General features: G+C 46.7%; 1 protein-coding gene and 2 long non-coding RNA genes across 3 annotated transcripts; 1 reads left to right on the forward strand and 2 right to left on the reverse strand.

The window, feature by feature from the left end:
- Nucleotides 1-952: 952 nt before the first annotated feature.
- On the forward strand, nucleotides 953-4,350 carry LOC122382939. Its single transcript, XR_006256752.1, has 4 exons — nucleotides 953-1,142; nucleotides 2,483-2,650; nucleotides 2,864-3,030; nucleotides 4,244-4,350. It is a non-coding gene; the product is annotated as an uncharacterized LOC122382939 (long non-coding RNA).
- LOC122382946 lies at nucleotides 3,671-12,511 on the reverse strand. Its single transcript, XR_006256753.1, has 2 exons — nucleotides 12,379-12,511; nucleotides 3,671-4,270 (listed from the first exon to the last, which is right to left on the reverse strand). It is a non-coding gene; the product is annotated as an uncharacterized LOC122382946 (long non-coding RNA).
- On the reverse strand, nucleotides 7,140-7,696 carry LOC122382926 (cuticle protein 7-like). Its single transcript, XM_043368891.1, has one exon. The coding sequence runs from the start codon at nucleotides 7,676-7,678 to the stop codon at nucleotides 7,211-7,213; it is 468 nt and encodes a 155-aa protein (XP_043224826.1). The 5' UTR covers nucleotides 7,679-7,696; the 3' UTR covers nucleotides 7,140-7,210.
- Nucleotides 12,512-16,807: the final 4,296 nt, after the last annotated feature.

Raw genomic sequence — 16,807 nt, forward strand, 5'->3', positions numbered from 1 at the left:
CGTTACTGTATTTATGATTAGTTCGAACATAGATGAGTATACACTCTTTGTATCCCTCAATAAAATGTATTAAGTTCAACAATGTTCGAACTAATCATAAATCAACAAAGCAGATGTCAGGTCTGACCTGCTTGACCTAGAACACAGTTGCAGCATGATAGTCCCTTAGAGTATTGCACGTGCAATATGCATTGCATAATCCTCTACCCTGCACCCTGGTAATATCATTAGCACTGCCAAAGACGTCACTGGGGGAAAAAAGGATGTCGTTATAAGGATGCCAAAATCCAGAAGGATGTCGTTATTTTCCCCCTAACTCCCCCTAACTTAAAATGACCACAAAACCACTTATCTGTCGTACTGAGATTTAAAATTATGATCAAATGACAGAAAAAGAAAAGGAGTACTGTCCAAGTAGTGATTTAGGTAAAAAATATGCTTTACTTTTGTTTGTATGTCAATCAAACTTCCCGTATTTTTCATCCAAGAAGTCCGCATTTTTCCCCAGAAATGACGTCCACTTCAGTCCAAATTTCACGATTGTACATACATTTCAGTGACAAAATTAAACATCAAATGAATAAAAATTGTCCAATGCTGCCATGCAAGTCACAAGAAATCGAAAATTGGTCAAAAAATACTATTTTTAAATGTTCGAATATAATGACATCCTCCGGCATTTTGTGCGATTTGCTCCCCCTAACGCCCCCTAACTTCGACAACTTGTCGTACTCTGAAAAAAGCTTTTTGAGTAAATGTTTTCATATATATTGTAGCCCATTCATTTCTCTTCTAAATCATGACCAATTAATAGTTCTTGCGCCTGTCGTTCTGACGCAAGTCCGGTTTTCCAAAACCACGATTTCTGGGAGGTCGGCACTTTTTCCCCATAAAATCTCAAGAGCCGGTGACGTAAGTCATGTGATATCCTAGGCGACAGGGTTCTGTTTGGCCTTGGGGCGCTGTTTGACCCTCGCCGATTTTTGAGATTGGAATGTTTATATTTCGGAATCAAGCTGAATCAAGACTGTTATATCACTTGGATAAAAACTGTTAAGGCGTTAAAAATGTCACATATTCTAGGGCAGTAGGTGGTGACAAGGCCCTAAATACAGGTGGTGATAGTTGAGCAAGTGTCAAAGGTGGGCAGCTGTATGTTATGTTAAGCTGTCAAGTTGTTTCAGTATCAGTATTGATAAGTAGCTACTGTGTTAAATTGTTAAGTTGTTGACTAGGTAACCTAGTCAACAATTTAAATATTAGGTACCTACCTACCTATCAACCTACCTACCCACCTAGGGCAAGGGTGGTTAGGCCATAAAAATTGAAGTATATTTGGTGTCAACTGTCAAGTTTGATGTCAATGTTGTTAAGGGTGGTGTGATGCTGATGCACATTGCGTGCCTGAAACTGGATAGTTTTGTTGTGTATAGATAAATGTTTAGTTGTGCATTGCACTAAACTTAAAAATTCTATATTTAAATGGAGTTAAGTGAATTAACATCTACGTGGTAGGCATAACTTTCAATGTTTTCTGTAGAAAGCATCATACGTGAGCCCACTTTTTATGATTAGAAGGATGTGTTCTTTCTTTTCATGTTTTTATTTGGCCCACTGATTTCATATTGTCCAATTTTTAGAGCATGCAAAAAGTGTTTTAGGAAATTGTCAAAAAGAGTGTTTTTACTGTGTAAAATGTCCATGAATTTTAATCTGTGAATCAGTTACATAGGTGTTCGTAAGGCAGATTTCACATTCGTTCTTGCAACCAAGGAGGGGTGCTGTAAGACGATCCTAGGTAAATATTAGGTTATAAGTTTTAGGTTATATTTTTAAGGTTATAGGTTTAGGGTTTTAGGTTGTAGGTAAAGTCAGGCAAGGCTTGGTTTGGTTGGACTGGACAACTGGGGCTTGGTTTGGTTAGAAAGAATCATCTCCAGGTATAGCAAATCTCCTTGATTGAAAAAGGGAGTGTCGGTGTATGTCAGCTTTAGTTTTATCGCTACCCTAACCTAGTTATTTAGGAAATGTCTCTGAGTCTCTCCTCCTGCTGTCATTTTACCAGAATTCAATTAAAAGTTAAAAGTCAAGATGATCAGATATTTGTAATGTGCTACCATGTTTCTTACATAAGCTACCTTTTTTCCTCACATTGTGACTGTGCACCTACTTCATACTTATATTTGGAAGTGTTTTTGTTGGTGACACTTGGCAAAAGACATGAATTCTAGCTGCCAGTTGGCATACACAATTCACAATGGCCTTATCCAAATCCATTATCCATTGCATGGTTCAATAACCATTCCCTGTAAGATATTAATTCCGATTACTCATGTCTTGACTCTTGCTATATGGCGCTTTTTTGCTATCCTGACCGTCCCTTTTAAACCCGCTCTGTATCAGTTTTCGATCGAGATTAAGTGGCATCTGCTAGTGCTGCCTGAACTCTGCTGACGATTGTTCGACCGCCCTCTCTGTGCAGAGTGCTGACCGTCGCGCCGTCGGCCGTGCCCGGTGCCGCTGCCTGCTCTGCTGTGCAGTGCAGTCAGCAGCCGACTGTGGCTGACCTCGAGGCTCGTCCTCGATCGTCTCTCTTCGACCGTCAGAGGTCGAGCGCCGAGCGGAACGTCCGAGGCCGAAGGCCCAAAGGGTAAGTAATCGCTGGCGGTTGGCTGCCCGCAAGGATGACAATTTGACACGAAAGAGAACAGATATTACCGACTTGCCGGCGCTTTTAGTTTTTATGCTATCCTGACCGTCCCTTTTAAAGCCGCTCTGTATCAGTTTTCGATCGAGATTAAGTGACATCTGCTAGTGCTGCCTGAACTCTGCTGACGATTGTTCGACCGCCCTCTCTGTGCAGAGTGCTGACCGTCGCGCCGCCGCCGTGCCCGGTGCCGCTGCCTGCTCTGCTGTGCAGTGCAGTCAGCAGCCGACTGTGGCTGACCTCGAGGCTCGTCCTCGATCGTCTCTCTTCGACCGTCAGAGGTCGAGCGCCGAGCGGAACGTCCGAGGCCGAAGGCCCAAAGGGTAAGTAATCGCTGGCGGTTACACATACATGTAACATGCTCTAGTTCTTTGATGAAGTAGATAGTTTCTACTTTCCACTGACCCTTCATGCTGCTTTTGCTCTGTGGTCTCATGTCTGTTACGCTGTTTATCATATCGCATACCGATACGTTTCAGGCTACAGTTCTGTTGCGGAATGCGCTGTTTATTGTTGCCTGAGTAGTGTTTGTGTGTGCCGCCCTTGGTTTGGCGTGGCTGAGCATTCAGCTTTGCAGTTGTCGCTAGACGCTAGCCAACTGCCAACTCGACACCTGCGACTCGTTGTCGGTGATTTAGAGCTTGTTGAAAGCGCTTAGCTCGCTCAGTGTCAGTTACCAATAAAAATGTCACATTTCAGCTGTTTTTAACCTGGCCGGCTGAGGCTTGGCTTTAACTGCTTTAACTAAGTTGGCTTCAGCTGCCAAGGCTGCAGACTGCAGAGTGCAGTGGTAGTGTTGTGGTGAGAGTTGAAGTCCTGGGAGATTTCAACACTTAGTGCGTAGCGTAGCGCCACCTATCAGATGAACCGCGCTATTCACAGAGCCACCTACTGGTGGCAGAGCGAGCTATCGTGGTACGAATGACAATGAGATACAATACACGTATACGGAGTCGTCGTAAATTCACGATGTTCTTGATTTTATTTTTCATGATATCTCATCAGTAACCAGTGACTTTTTTATACACCCCATTATGGCAACACTGCACATTGAGAACACGATGTCATGGCCAAGGCCGCCAAGGGGCTTGGTTCACCGTCCGAAAATCACAATAGGCAGTACATTGAGGTTGAGGAAGGCAACTGTTGCTGTGTCTCGTCGCAATTATCATTTCATCCCGTTACCCGTATTTGTGAAAACCTTCAACTACTCGTATAACACGTTAGTTATGCAACATGCATGGTGCATGTTTGATGATGATATTCTTCGTAATATTCTTCTCTTAGTACGTACAGAAATATCTCAGCGATGCACATAATAACTATTGTTATTATCGTTGACGGTTTAGCACAAGCTAAACCGCAGGCCGCAGCTGGAGCTTGTACGTAGCAACGGAAATCCGCTTTCACTGTTTGGCGTTCGTGGCCATCTGATTCTGACATCAGGAAGCCGCGGCTCACGATGATGCAAATGAGGCTCAGAATCGGCGATCGGGAACCGGGAAGCCTCATGGTAGGGTCTTGGTCTTCTTTCAGGAAAGGACGAGGATTCGAGGAACTCGCCTGAAATGCAGGAAGGATCAGCGTAAGGAAAGCGAAAATAGTTGACACTTGACACTTCACCCGTCCCGTAACCGACGATCCGACGAACTGGTTAGCGTTGCAGTCTGCTGCTCTGCAGTCTGCACTGATAAATGAAATGACAGGGATAGGTGGGACGTGGGTGGTGTTGCGTTGCTGAATGTTGTTGGTGGCTAGTGGAAGCTTGTATTCATAGATATTGATTGATGCCGGGAGCCGGGAGGGGCCTCACGTGTCAAGCCATAACCCTGGCCTGTTCTGAGTTCAATTCATTGTGTTATGACTTATGGATAATGACGGAAACCGCATTGACAAGGGATAGAAAAGTCAAAGTTAAAACTAAAACAAATCTCCAGTGTACGCTTCGCACGGTCATACTCGTACTGTCGCGTCAGATATGCTCTTTGCAGAATTCAGGTTTCTACATCATTTTTTGGTGTAAAATATGAAAAATAGTGCTTAAATAGTGTCATAGTCGGATTTTATGAAAATAACGACATCCTTGCTGGTAAAGTTAACCGATTTTTTTTTTACATCCTCCCCAAACGTAAAATGGATTTAGCCACACTGCTTCAGACTTCAGAGGCTGGTGCTGGGCCCTCAGAAGCCAGCGCGGGCCTTCATAGGCTGGCGTCGGGCCATTAAAGGCCACCTCGAGGGCCTCGGCAGTCACTCTTCAGACCTCATGCATGTTTGGGCCCCCTGAGGCCCTGAGGTAGGAGGAGCCCTTAAAGGCGGGCGTGGGACCCTCAGGGGTCATCATGGGCTTCTAGAGACCGGCGTGGGTTCGAGAGCGGCATAGGGACATCGGAGACTGACTCAAAGGCTCCCAAGAGCTAGCGGGGGGCCCTGTGAGGTCAGCCATAGCATGGGTCTCCTGAGGCCATTGTGAGGCCCGGAGGCCAGCGTGGTTCACTCTGTTGCCGGTGTGGGGCTTTCAGAGGCCAGAATGAGCCTTCAGAGGTCGGAGTGAGGCCAATGTGGGCAACATAGAGCCATCAGAGTCTAGATCAGAGCTCAACCCGAGTCGGGCCCTTCTAAAGTTAAGGGTATCAGCCTCCAACCAGCGCAAGAAGAGATTGAAGCTGCCCTTTGAAAAATGTTTCAATCTTTAAAAAAAAAATTGACAAAAATATTTTGCTTTTGATAATCTTCAGTTACCCTAGCGACGACCAAAGCAAAAAAACAAAACTATATGCCTACTGGTGAAATAAATTGTACGCTACAGAGCTATCGATATCGATGACTTTTTCACGTTTTAACATTCTTTTTTAGATTGCCGAGTGTGCCTAAAAAGGCTCTCTCACACGGCGAAAGTGGCAAAGAACCGCACGTGGGCGTGAGTTAAGTACGCTACTACTGGGGCCCCTAAGGCAGGGGTGGGGCCCCTTGAGCAGGTTTGGCCTCCCCCTTTTCAAGATCCTGGATACGCCACTGTGGGGAGCCCAAAGGCCCCAACTGTGTGCTTTTTGCAGCTAACTCAGAAACGGCTGAGAGTTTCGACTTACCGCTTTCGGTACATCTCCGGACTTCAATGTTACACAACTCCTGAAAAAAATAGGTCCTAGCTCATCACAGGTCGTGAGTTATAGAAGTCAAACTAACGCCATGTTTGGCTATTTTGGTCGGAAAAGCTGTCGAAGGAAAAAATGCAGAAAATCAGACTGTCAGCCAAGAGACTCAAAAATGAACCGTTGGTACAAAAACATGGCAAAGAAAATGACTTTTTTGATATTTCCTAAATGTAACAACTTCAAGATTTTGATATTTCCTAGCTCAAAATGTACCTATATTTCTTGACATTTTATTTTTGATTTGGGAAATCTTCAAAAACCGGAATATATGTCAGAGAACTCTTTACTGCCTTCACACATGCTAAAGAAACAACAAAGTGTCTCTAAAACTGCCAGAGTTATAGCCATTTGAATGACTAGAAATATGATGGCTATTCTTAAGACGTCATAGTATTCTCAGTATTTGTACTTTAATTATTCTAGGGCAATATTTTTATACTTATCTATAGCTTCCTGACTAAATATGAGCATTGTCATCTCTTACGTGATAGAAGTCACTTTTACGCAATATTTTTGTCAATGTAAACCGGTACAATTTGACCTTTTGACCTCCCTGTGACGCCACAAGTTCAAGAAAAGAGGTGAAGGAGGTTTCTGTGATTGCATATATATGCGACATCCTTCATAAATACTCGAATATTCACAATTCAGCACGCCGCTCCATACGATTCACGTGCCTTTTGATTGGTCGAGGCTGACCTCTCCTGTGACTTCACAGGTCAACATCCATTTAGATGACTATCCACTTGTCAGATCATAGTGCATCTGACATATACATATATGTACACACTCCTTTTAGAAACTTAGATTTATTTTTGGTGACCGACTTCTCGTCATTGTAAATTGGATGGATTTGACTTTCATACCTCCCCGTGACGTCAAGGGTCAAATATTGCGGTCATCGATATCGCATGGCTGAGACGCCGTAAAAGAAGGCCAATACCAGCTAGGGCTGATAATAAAAATATGAACGAGATCTTAGGGGAGGATATCTGTCTTTCTCGTTGCAGCGCAAAGCTGGCGTGGAGTCAGTGCGCCGTGCGCGGATTAATGTGGTTAAAAGTTAAAACAAATCAGGCCAACAATGAACTTCTTAGGGCGTTCCATGGTGCATGGTTGGCATTTGTTACCTGATATGTTTCAGGAAGCGGCGTAAAATTTCGTGAGTAGTAACTCAGCTATCTTGCAAACATAGCAATCAGGTTCGCGATATATTTTTCACACACAGCTCAAAAATTACAACAATAAATCTTAAATAAAAGCACATTTGCCAGACCCATCTCATGACTGGTAGACATTTGCCAAGAAAAGGACGTAGGAGCACGTAAACTGAGATCATAAATACGGCTTAGTTGCTGTACTTCTGGACGGGGCGGTAGGCGTAGATGGGCTCCTGCTCAGGCTCCTTGTAGACGGGAGCAGCCTTGTAGACGGGAGCCGGAGCCGGAGCGGCCTTGTAGACGGGCTCCTCGGGGTACTGGGCCTCGCCCTCGTACGTGACCTCGGCGTTGTAGCCGGCGTAGTCGTCGACGGTGTACTTGACCGTCTGGATGCGGCCGTCGGGCAGAGCCACCGTGTAGTAGCCGGACGTCTGCTTGCCGTCGCTGTTCTCGTTGGCGGCAAACTTGGAGCCCGTCTCGTAGTCGCTGACCGAGTAGTCGAACGCGTACGGGGACGGCTCGTACTCGGGCTCCTTGTAGGCAGCCGGGGCCTCGTAGGCAGCCGGGGCCCTGTAGGCAACCGGAGCCCTGTAGGCAGCGGGCAGCTTGTCGGCGGCAGCGACGGCCAGGAGGGCGGCGACAATGAAGGCCTTCATCCTGTTGGTTGGGAGCCGGTGTGTGTGTCTGGAGCTGGTCAGCTGGGGAGTGATGACAGTCCGTCGGCACTTTCCCTTTTATAGTGGCCGGGGCGGGGCACCTCCCCCGGAAGGTCACTGATACGCCTCTGATTGTGCCGGCTCTGTGTCGTTTGGTAGTCGTCCTGCGCTAACCTAAGGAACTAATAGGGTTCATTGGGCTAGTTGTGTGGGTCAACCTGTTTGGGGTGTGTGGACCAGGTTATATTCCACCCTTTGGAGACCCTGGTAACGGTCCTCAGCCTTAACCAGCTAGAGCATTTCCTCCGAGCCCGTCATCAGATCTGTGGGTTTCTCGTCTGCAGACCACAGCGATTCATTGGTAATTGCTGATGTTGCCTGTATCAGTAACTAATACAAGATAAACATTCACTATGTCATTCGCCACACAGATGTTAATGAAAATATACGCATCCGTTAGAAATACAGCGCTCGGAACACATCAGTTAGTAACGGTTGTGATGATAAAAAACATGTGTACAACATTGGGATGTAATCGGATACTCTAAGTCATCACATGACATCTCATTACCATTACTGACTCTGGCCTGCGTTGCCCTTTTCATACTGTCTAGCATTTAAAGGGACCCTCCCACCTTAACATTGGATTTGAGTTGAGATAGCCAAAATGGGGTCCCTGGCTCACAACTACCGGTTTCGGCACTCACAACATCGATAAATGCCTTAAATCGGAAATATTGAATTTCAAAATTGCAGCATTTTTATTCAGAGGGGCTAATGCATAGGAATACCCCTCTGAATGTGTGACGTCAGCGCAGATATCTAACTATTTTTAAATGTTTCACTAAAACGTTTTGTAGCACGCGGTGGTATATGCTGCTTTGCGCGCAACAAGTGCCACACTTTCAGCTGCCAAACTATTGCTTCCAAATAAAGTTGCTAGGAACAGCGGAGATCCCAAAAAGTAAACAAAGGTAAAAGTCTAATATCTTAAAAAAAAACGGTGAATACTGTTCGGTGAAATTTGGTAGATATTCGTTTTCGCTCTTTCTGAACCGAGCGACATCACTTTCATGCCAATTCATAAACTTTTTTGAAGGTGGGAGGGTCCCTTTAATGATTAGGGGTCCGTGCCTCCGTGATCAAGCTTTCCGTGTACGTGGAAAAACCGTACTACGCGGAAAACTTGAGCATGCTGTCCGTGACCAAGGGCGCACACAAGGGGGGGGGGCACACGGGCCCGTGCCCCCCCATTCGAGTTGGGGGGCCCAACTCGAAGGAAGGGGCCCATTTGAGGCGGGCCTCTAACTAATCCTTAGACCACCGAAGACCGTGTACAAAGGGCCCTCAAATGGCCTTAAAGGGCCCTCAGATGGTCTCAAAAGGCCCTCAGATGGCCTCGAAGGGCCCTCAGTTAGCGTCATAGGGCCCTCATCTGGTGTGTGTCAAAGGGCCCTTAGATGGTGTCAAAGGGCCCTCAGATGGCCTTAAAGGTAGTGTGCCACCTTTGAAAGATTTCCCATTTTATTTTTCCTAGGATAAGAAGCTTCTGTTTTTACCTAATATCGCAAAAAAAAATCAAAAATGGGCCTGGAACAGTGCCTTTTTCGCCTAAAAGTTTATCGGTTTTTAGATATGTATAACAACTGTAGTGGGCTCACCTGCAAACAGGCGTCGGGCAACAATCGCGAATGCGGCGCACTTGTGACAATAAGCAAAGGTCATTATAGTGTTACGACCATACGACGTACGGGAATGAGTTATCAGCTGTCTAATCGTAGACAACACAATGTCGAGCCTTAAACTGTAAGCCCGTATTGGTATTGTTTCTTTTATTTGGCTGTCGAACATTATTTATGGTTTGAAATATGATTTTATGTAAAATAATTGATATGAAAAAGCCGTCTTATAAGTTATGACCCCATTTCACCACACGCAAGTGGCAGAAATGACAATGATCAGCTGACGCATTTTTCTTGGCCGAAGTCAGAGCGCGCGGCCCGACGCACCACGCGTATTTGGAAATTCCGACCTCGACGAGCATCGAAAGCCACCTAACAGGCGTGTTCGAAACCGCAGGAGATGATGATGAACGGGTTTATCGAAACTTGATTGGATGAGCATATCGGTAATAGCGATTTCAGTGTGTGCATTTATTGTTCATAGTGGTGTGAAATGTGGTTGGGGTACGACCGACAACCCGTCGGGGCGAATTTCGCACTGGGGTACTCAAAATTTGAAGAATTTAAGACGTTTCCATGAGTTTTGAAGGTATGGATAAGTTCTAAAAATCCGGTTCTCCTTATCTGGGCCATTAACTCCATACGGTCCAAGAAAGCTGGCACACTACCTTTAAGGAGCCCTCAGATGACCTCAAAGGACTCTCAGATGGCCTTAAAGGGCCCTCAGATAGCCTCAAAGGGCTAACGTCAAACTTACGTCAGAAGGCCTTAAAGGGTGTCAAAGGTCCCTGAGCTGGCGTCAGAGGGCCATGCCCTTGCGTCAAACGGCTCTCCGAAGGCTCTAAAGAGTCCTTTGCTGGTGACAGAGGGCCCCCAGCTGGTGCCAGATGGCCCCCAGCTGGCGCCAAATGGCCATCAGAAGGTCTCAAACGGTCCTCAGCTGGCGTCAAGCGGCCCTCAAAAAGCCTCAAGGGGCCCTTAGAAAGCCTCAGGGGCCCTTAGAAGACCTCAAGGGCCCTCATAAGGCCTTGAAGAGCGTCAAAGGACCTTGAGCTAGCGTCAGCGGGCCCCCCAGCTAATGCCAGAGGGCCCTGAGCTAGCGTCAAACTTAAAGTGCCCCTAGCTGGTGTCAGAGGGCCCCAGTTGGTGTCAGAGGGTCATCCATTGGCGTCTAATGGCCATCAGAAGGCCCAAAAACACGATCCTCAGCTGGCGTCCAACGGTCCTCAGCTGACGTCAAGAGGCCCTCAAAAGGCCTCAAAGGCCCCTCGACTGCTCAAAGGGCCCTTAGAAGGCCTCAATGGGAACTCAAGAGACGTTAAACGGCCCTCAAAAGGCTTGAAAGGGCCCCCTGCTGATGGCAAAGGGCTCGCACCTGAGTCAATAAGAGCCTTGTCAAAAAACGGACCTGAGAAACATTGCCGGCCCTTCTGCGGGACTCCTACACTTACCTGAGTGGCCCCCGTTTACTGAGGGGCCCTGGTTATTGATGGGGTTCCTCGTTACTTAAGGGGCGCCTGGTTACCAGAGGGGCCCATGGTTACCTGGTGGGCCCCTGATCAATTGAAAACCCCTGGTCATCTTAAACGCCCCTGATTACCTAAAGGGCCCCTAATCACTTGGATTCAGTGACATAGCAAGGGAGCGAGGGGTACGTGCCCGTTCTCGAGTTTAGGGTTCCTTCGAAACCGAGGGGCCCTGCGGCGCCAGTTGGTAGCAGAGGGTTCGCGCTGGCCGCACTTCAACTCGAAAGGACGCCACAGGGCTTGTGGGGGCACGTTATTGGCTCCTATGTAGCCACAATTATCTTCATAAAGGCCCAATGCCGGTTTCTGAGAGACCTCGCCGGCCGCTCAGGGCCCTAGTAACGGCCAACGAGGGATTGGCTGCTATGGCTCCACATCCGTCTGTGATAGACACACGGTCCACACCAGTGTTTCTAAAGGCACCCACAACGGCAACTGCGAGGCCCCTCGCCCCACCTCCAAGGGACCCCCACCAGCGCATCTTAAGGGCCTACATCGGCGGCTCTGAGAGTCCCCACACCGACGCCTCTGAGGGCCACGTACCAGTGACTCTGAGGGCCTCTTACCAGCCTCCGAGAGTCCTTGCCAGCCTATGACGGGCCACTTTCCACTTGCAGGCCATTTTGCAGGGCCACACACATGCCAATGATGGCCCCACCAGTGTCTCTAAGCCCTAAGACCCCGCAACGGCGCCTGTGAGGACCCAACACCAGCGCATCTGACGGCCTTTCACTGGCACCTCTGAGCGCGCCACACACCGGTGACTCTGAGGAGCTCGCTCGCTTCGCTCGCTCGTAAAATACCATGTAAATTAGGCATTAGTGTACATTAGGCACACTCCTCGGGCATAAATGATACTTTTGCTTGCCGATTTTCCACATTTTCTCATGCAAAGACCGTTTTAAAGAGACCCGTCTGCCAGTGAGACTGGACCCACCGTGCCTTCCTCCTCCCATCGAAAGGTCCTGGATACATCCTTGCCTGAGCTGACCCCGGGCCCCCGGGTGACTCGCGGGCCCGGGGTCCGCGAAAAAAAACATGCTAAAAAAACATGCTAGCGTAAAAATATATATGTTTTGAAAATTAAGCTGGTACCGAAATAATTGTTTTACCTACCATGCATTGACAAACCAATTGCTCAAGCTTCAAACCAACCGAAATATAGCCCCGTGGCCCGTATTTTTTTTTGGGGGGGGGGGGTGGGCCCTTCGGCATGGGGGGCCCAGTTCGAAGGTCGTGCCCCCCCCCCCCATTCAAAAATCCTGTGTGCGCGCCTGTCCGTGACAGGATGAAACCGATGCTATCTAATTCTAATGTTTAGGTCCTTAGTTGACCTTACAGGCCAGGTCAATGACCCCAATGTCAGGGAAATAGGGACCTGCTAGAACATCTTTGAAAAGAGGTTTAACTCGCGACCCGTTGGGAGCCCAAAGGCCCCAACTGTTTTTTTTTTTTGCAGCTAACTCAGAAATGGGTGAGAGTTTCGACTTACCGCTTTCGGTACCTCTCCGGACTTCAATGTTACACAACTCCTGAAAAAAAGGTCCTAGCTCATCACAGGTCGTGAGTTATAGAAGTCAAACTAACGCCATCTATACTACTATTTGAACAGGATCCATCTGTCTGTCTGTTTGTCCGCCACGCCGTGTAGAGGGTTCAATTTAGCCGGCCTACAGGGCAGACGGTATATCGTAGGGGGTTGAAATTTGCACACCTTCTAGGTGACAGAGCGGGTCAGCGCCTTTTCTAGGTTCCGACTCGCTGGGGTGCACGGTTCGCGCGTGGGGCGCGCTGGAAGAACGCCAATGAAATTTTGATCGCTTCGTAGATCTTCATTGAGAGCCGGGGTCGATAAACTTTGTGAGCTAAATGCATGCCGATCGGTGGCGGGTGCCTCGCATTGGCGGATGGGCAGGTTTTTAATTTGAATAAAAAGTGGCGAGAGAATGTGTTGATTTTCGTTCAATGGGAAGAGTTTGTGATACAAGTATAAAAACGCACCGCGTTTGCCGCAATGCGTCACATTGGTCACAAGGCGTCATTTTTGCCGCAAATTGCACAACTTTATCTAATATGCTGCAATAAGGGTACAACTTGGTGCCAGGATGCATGCTCAACCAACAGGTACAGATGCGCCGCGTTTGCCGGAATGCGCAACAATTATCTCAGGGCGTCATTTTTGCCGCAAATCGCACAGTTTTGTCAAATATGGTCCGATATGGGTGTAATTTGGTGCAAAGATGCATGCTCAATCACCGGGTGAATATGCACCGCGTTTGCCGTAACACGCCATATTTGTCACAAAGCGCTATTCCCGACAAAATCGATTAAGGGTAATGGAATGGAACGAATAGGAGCGGTGCTAGAAGATCTTTTAAATTCTGATTTTTTAAAAAACATTTATTGGATCCAATTAGTATGTGACCTGACATGACCCAGTGGTAGGTAGTGGTAGTGGTAGGGGTAGTAGTAGTGCTAGGAGGTAGGGGTAGGGGTAGGGGTAGGGGTAGTGGTAGGAGTAGTAGTAGGGGTAGGGGTAGGGGTAGTGGTAGGAGTAGTAGTAGGAGTAGGGGTAGGGGTAGGGGTAGGGGTAGTGGTAGGGGTAGTAGTGGTAGGGGTAGTAGTAGGGGTAGTAGGGGTAGTAGTAGGGGTAGTGGTATGGGTAGGAACATGGGTAGTAGTAGTGATAGGGGTAGGGGTAGTGGTAGTGGTAGTGGTAGATGCAGTGGTAGGGGTAGTGGTAGGGGCAGTGGTAGGGGTAGTGGTAGGGGTAGTGGTAGGAGTATGGGTAGTAGTAGTGGTAGGGGTAGTGGTAGTGGTAGTGGTAGGGGTAGTGGTAGGGGTAGGGGAAGGGGTAGTGGTGGAGGCAAAAGTTGAACAGTGGCCCGGGCTGATCCCATCGGACGCGAGGTGACCTTTGTGACCTGGCCTCACCCAAAGTGACCGGGGCTGACCCCTTTGACCCGTCTTGACCCCGTATCAGCCAATTTCATCCAACAAAGGCCTCAGAACAGTTCTTTTTTAAATTCTCTTCACATTTCCGTCCATATCTATGCTTCTAGACGACACATCGATTTGAATCGAACACCATTCGAAAGCAAATTGGCTGGTGCCGCAATTTTTTCCTACCACGCAGCAAAGCAAGTGGCGCAGCCGCTTGTCTATATTACTATTTGAGGTGACGTAGTTTCTGTCTGTAACCGAGGTCGCGACATGGTGCTACGTAGCGCGGGTTACAGGTCACACCGTTGCACCTACCGCGCTGAAATTTGCGCAACTCATAGAACAAGGATGGACAACGTGCCTTTGATGGGTCTCAGCTCGATCGGGTCGATAGCGAGCGCGTGGCGCGTGCCCGAAAAGTGCAAATTCGCGCCATAGACTTTACATGTATAAATCGGCTGGCAAAAACGGGCGAAAATGGCTAAATTTGCCCGACACGGGTCCGTTCCCCGTGCAATATCTCGGTAGCCGTGCGCCCGATCGGCACGGGGAAAACAGCATCGTGTAGAGAATCGAACGGGCAATCGAATAGTGTGCGGTGCAGGGGTGGCACGCGCCACGTGCAAGTGTGAGGGCAATTTCATTTCAAAAAGTGCCATTTTAAACGGATTTTGGATTTTATTTTATTTTCCCGTGACCATCAGACTGAGAGAGTTGAAACAACGTCAATTGGCAAGAGAAATGTACCGCCTCTCATGGAAAAATTGTGAACAGCTAATTGATCAAAAACAATGTGGAAAAATCGCTGAATTAAATGGTATTTGTCCATAATGTGCCACTAAAAAGTTACACGGGATTTGCTGCTTAACCTGATACGCTTGACAATTGAAAATGCTATCATTAGAAAGAGCATTCAATTCTCTCCAAGATCCAATCATCACGTTTGCATGACAAGCAACAGTATTCTTAAAAATATAAATGTTTTAAACCTCTGCGAAACGATTTTTAGCGAAAATTATCTACGCCTTTCATTTGTCTTAAAACTACGCACCTCAATTATAAAGCACATTTGACAGATTCTGAAGTGGAAAGCATGCTTATCAGACACGGGCACCTCGATGCGGTGGATATTTTTTCCACAAACCAAAACGTTTAGCCGTCAAAAAGCAATCGACCGAAATGGATAGATAACCCAACCGACACAAGAACAACCGAACACTGTATGCTGTATGTACTGTATGCCTACTGTATGCCTACTGTATGCCTGGCCTATTCAAATACATTAGCTAGAGGGGTGTGGTAATAACTGGTGTAAGCAAATTGACCACGGTCAAAAATGCATTACCAGAATGCACTTAAGCCAACATTTGGGGATGGTCTCGTTCCTAAGTCGGCTAAGAGCTTCGGTCCAGAAAATAAATTTATCGGTGGCATACAGTAAAATACATACCAAACTCGGCCGGTGATAAATTTTCAAGACCTCAGTCCTTACTGATTTTTGAACTCGGCCTTCGGCCTCGTTCAAAAATCCAGTAAGGACCTCGGTCTTGAAAATTTATTTACACCGGCCTCGTTCAGTATTATATAAAACTACGCACCTCAATTATAAAGCACATTTGACAGATTCTGAAGTGGAAAGCATGCTTATCAGACACGGGCACCTCGATGCGGTGGATATTTTTTCCACAAACCAAAACGTTTAGCCGTCAAAAAGCAATCGACCGAAATGGATAGATAACCCAACCGACACAAGAACAACCGAACACCCGCCGATCGAAAATATCCCTTTTCGCGTTGCGGAGCACGCGGGTCACCCTAGTGTTTGGCTATTTTGGTCGGAAAAGCTGTCGAAGGAAAAAACGCAGAAAATCAGACTGTCAGCCAAGAGACTCAAAAATGAACCGTTGGTACAAAAACATGGCAAAGAAAACGACTTTTTGATATTTCCTAAATGTAACAACTTAAAGATTTTGAGACTTCCTAGCTCAAAATGTACCTATATTTCTTGATATTTTATTTTTGATTTGGGAAATTTTCAAAAACCGGAATATATGTCACAGCACCCTTTACTGCCTTCTCACATGCAAAAGAAACAGCAAAGTGTCTGTAAAACTGCCAGAGTTATAGCCATTTGAATGACTAGAAATATGATGGCTGTTCTTAGGACGTCATAGTATTCTCAGTATTTGTACTTTAATTATTCTAGGCCTCTAGGGCAATATTTTTAAACTTATCTATAGCTTCCTGACTAAATATGAGCGTTGTCATCTCTTACGTGATAGAAGTCACTTTTACGCAATATTTTTGTCAATGTAAACCGGTACAATTTGACCTTTTGACCTCCCTGTGACGCCACAAGTTCAAGAAAAGTGGTGAAAGAGGTTTCTGTGATTGCATATATACCTATGACATGCCCATATGCCTTCATAAATACTCGAATATTCACAATTCAGCACGCCGTTCCATACGATTCACGTGCCTTTTGATTGGTCGAGGCTGACTTCTTCTGTGACTTCACAGGTCAACATCCATTTAGATGACTATCCACTTGTCAGATCATAGTGCATCTGACATGTATATGTACACACTCTTTTTAGAAACTTAGATTTCTTTTTAGTGACCGACTTCTCGTCATTGTAAATTAGATAGATTTGACTTTTATACCTCCCTGTGACGTCAAAAGTCAAATATCAAGGTCATCGATATCACATAGCTGAGACGCCGTAAAAGGTCAATACCAGCTAGGGCTGATAATAAAAATATGAATGAGATCTTAGGGGAGGATATCCGCCATTATCGTTGCAGTGCGAAGCTGCGCCGGAGTCATTGCGCGGTTGGTTGAAACACATCAGACTGACAATGAGCTTTTTTGGGCGTTGCATGGTGCATGGTTGGTATTCGTCACCATTATGTTTCCGTCAGTGGGGTAAAATTTCGAGAGCAGTAGCTCAGTTATCTTGCAAACATAGCAATCAGGT

The sequence above is a fragment of the Amphibalanus amphitrite genome, unplaced genomic scaffold (genome assembly GCF_019059575.1).
Source record: "Amphibalanus amphitrite isolate SeventyFive unplaced genomic scaffold, NRLGWU_Aamphi_draft 000012F_arrow, whole genome shotgun sequence".
NCBI classification, from domain to species: domain Eukaryota; kingdom Metazoa; phylum Arthropoda; class Thecostraca; order Balanomorpha; family Balanidae; genus Amphibalanus; species Amphibalanus amphitrite.